The sequence below is a fragment of the Cystoisospora suis genome (assembly GCF_002600585.1).
Source record: "Cystoisospora suis strain Wien I chromosome Unknown contig_6172, whole genome shotgun sequence".
Taxonomy (NCBI): domain Eukaryota; phylum Apicomplexa; class Conoidasida; order Eucoccidiorida; family Sarcocystidae; genus Cystoisospora; species Cystoisospora suis.
In genome coordinates, this window is record NW_027158961.1 from 412 (window position 1) to 3,371 (window position 2,960).

The 2,960-nt window shown below is 51.2% G+C and overlaps 1 protein-coding gene across 1 annotated transcript; it reads left to right on the top strand.

Moving 5' to 3' along the window:
* Positions 1-240: 240 nt before the first annotated feature.
* Positions 241-2,532, top strand: CSUI_009848 (retrotransposon ty3-gypsy subclass; the record flags this gene model as incomplete). The annotated part of the gene is made up of 2 exons (XM_068069957.1): positions 241-1,105; positions 1,658-2,532. The coding sequence occupies 2 exons, from the start codon at positions 241-243 to the stop codon at positions 2,530-2,532; spliced, it is 1,740 nt and encodes a 579-aa protein (XP_067918067.1).
* Between the last annotated feature and the right edge of the window lie 428 nt (positions 2,533-2,960).

The window sequence follows — 2,960 nt, forward strand, 5'->3', positions numbered from 1 at the left end:
GAGCTAGCACGCACGTACTTGCTCTAATCCCTCTAGGGTAGGTAGAGCACTGGGGCAGAGCAAAGCTCTGACAGTAGGTCACGAGCGGGGCAGAGTAAAACTCTGACAAATAGGCTTGGCAAGGGTAGTTGGTTTTCCAAGTTAGACCTGGCTTCAGCCTATTATCAAGTGCAAGTGGCGGAGCAAGATCAATGGAAAACGACGTCCCGGACCCGTTACGGAACGTTTCAGTTCCAGGTGATGCCCTCTGGTTTAGCCGGGGCCCCTTCAACGTTCCAGCGAATGATGCAACATGTGTTTATTCGCGAGGGAGATGAGTTTGTGATTGTGTACTTAGACGACGTGCTGGTGTATCCAAGATCCGGACTAGAGCATTACAATCATATGCGTATTGTGTTACAACGACTACGGGAGAACCGTTTGTATGTAGGGGTGACGAAATGTGAGTTCGCAAAGCAGAAAGTACACCTCTTAGGGTTCAGAATAGAGCCAGGAGGGATTGCCTCTGACCCATATAAGGTGAACACCATTCGTGAATGGCCCGTAGAGCTGGGGGACCCCAAGCAGTTACGTGGGTTCCTAGGGATGATAGGGTATTACAGGCGCCTAATCCCGAACTTCAATAAAACTGCCAGCGTGCTGTGCGACCTATTGCAAGAGAAAAGTGACATGATATGGTGGCCAAAACATACGAAGGCCGTGGAGACGTTGAAGTCAGACTTAGCCGAATTGAGTCAAGTGAAATTGTTTGATCCTGATAAAGACATCGTGATTAAAACAGATGCCTCGGAGTACGCGGTGGGGGCGGTGTTAGAACACGATGGACAGCGCAATGCGTTTGAGCCGCCTAAGTTGGGCCCGCGTGAACAAGGTTTACCGGCGTATGATGCCGAGCTGTTAGCTGTTGTGCACGCATTGATGAAGTGGAAGCATTTTATAGGCGACAGAAAGGTAACCGTGGAAACGGACCACGCTACCCTGGGAAGCATGCTGGTTCAGAAAGAAGTATCGCCTCGCCTAGGGTACTGCCTAGACAAACTGGCCGAGTTTAACTTAAATGTGGTGTATAAGCCGTGCCGACAGAATATCGTGGCGGACGCCATCAGTAGGCGTCCAGATTTTGTAAGTGCCGTCCGGGTTTAAGGAACTCGTGCTACCGTAAGACAACTATTTTGGTGACCCAAAATGGTTAGGGACATAAAAAGTTTCGTGAAGTCGTGCGTAGCATGCGCGAGAGGGAAGGCCTCACACCAGACGCAGGGTGGCCTTTTCCAACCATTGCCTATTCCTGGTGCCCCGTGGGAAGAAATTGGCATGGATCTCATTTTGGGGCTGCCAACCACCAGAGAGGGGCGTGACGGCATCGTCACTATCGTGTGTCGACCAACTAAGATGGCACATTTTATTGCGTGTGTAAATACCATATCCGCGCGAAAACTCGCAAATGTACTCGTTCAAGAAGTAATCCGTTTACATGGTGTACCTTCAGCTATTGTGAGTGATAGGGACTCACGCTTCACTAGCGATGCCTGGCGGGAGATGTGTAAAACTCTGAATATCACCCAGAAGATGTCCACAGCTTACCACCCACAAACAGATGGGCAAGCCGAGCGCACCAATCAAACGATCGAGCAGATGTTGCGTTGTTGTATATTAGGTAACGAGTCGATGTGGGAAGAGCTACTACCTATAGCGGAGTTTGCGTACAATAGTCGTGTCCATACAAGCACGAAATCAGATCTTTTTGGGCTTTTGTATGGGTTTGTACCTACGCCTCCTATATGCCGTGAGCTGAGCGTGGGCGCTAAAGTGGCACTACAGATGCTGCCTAGACGGGCAAACGTCTTATTGGAAAAAGCCATGAGGGAACTCCTGCGAGCTCAAGTGTACCAGAAGGTGTACGCCGATAAGAAGCGTCGCCTTGTGAAATTCAAGCCCGGACAGCGCGTGCGGCTGAGCCAGCAGAACTTACCTGAAATTGGAGCAAGCAAGGCCTTCAAGGCACGTTTCTCGGGACCTTATACGATCGTCGAGACGTTGGGACCCAACGCCGCCAAGCTGAACCTCCCTAAATCACTGTTAATTCACCCGGTCTTCCACGCTTCGCTCCTTCGACCTGTCGTCGACGAAGCAGCCGACTTTAGACGACCACCGCCCAAGCAAGTACCCGTCAGGGATGACGAATACACATTAGACGCGATTCTGGCGCATAAGTGGTCGACGAAACAGCAAGTTCGATTATTCCAGGTTCAGTGGGAGGATGGATCCCCCACCTGGGAACCAGAAGAGAACCTACAAAGCGCTCAAGGACCACTTCAACGCCACCTTTGCGGCGTGGCACGAGCCTCAAACATCCCAGGGGGGAGGCGGGGCGCGCCAGAAACGCGCACCCTTGTTGTATCTTCTTCTCAGGAGGAAAGAGGTGTCAAAGATCTTCATCTTCGACAACAAGGACTCTTAGCAGAGTCTTGTTCGGAGGGTGGAAGTGAGACGCAACAGGAGGGCTGCAAGGGCAGCCTAAGGCGGACTTAGCGCCATGCGGACGCCCGGATGAGACCAAGTGACAGAGAACAAGCAGGTTAACAAGCGTCGCCAGTCGCAGTACAGGTAAAAAGGTCGAGTGTGGAGGTAGCGCACCAAGAGGAGGAAACCTGGGAAAGTAGTAGGGGGCTAGGGCTACTAGGGTAGCTTAAAAAAAAGCGTTGTCGGCAAAGTGAGGATTGGGCTGAGTGAGTAAAACCACCTTGGCGGAGAAAAGACACCCCCGTAGGGTGAGAGTCCGAGCGAAAAGATCCTAAAGATGTGTTCGAATGGTTGGCGTCACGATCTAGTGGATCTGAGTGAGTGTTGAATCACCTGAGACTATCTCACAAGACGAAAAAGGCTAAATACACTGCAGGGCAACAGAAGCATGCATATATTAGGGGTCAGTACAGATGCGGGTGATAGATGTTCATGCG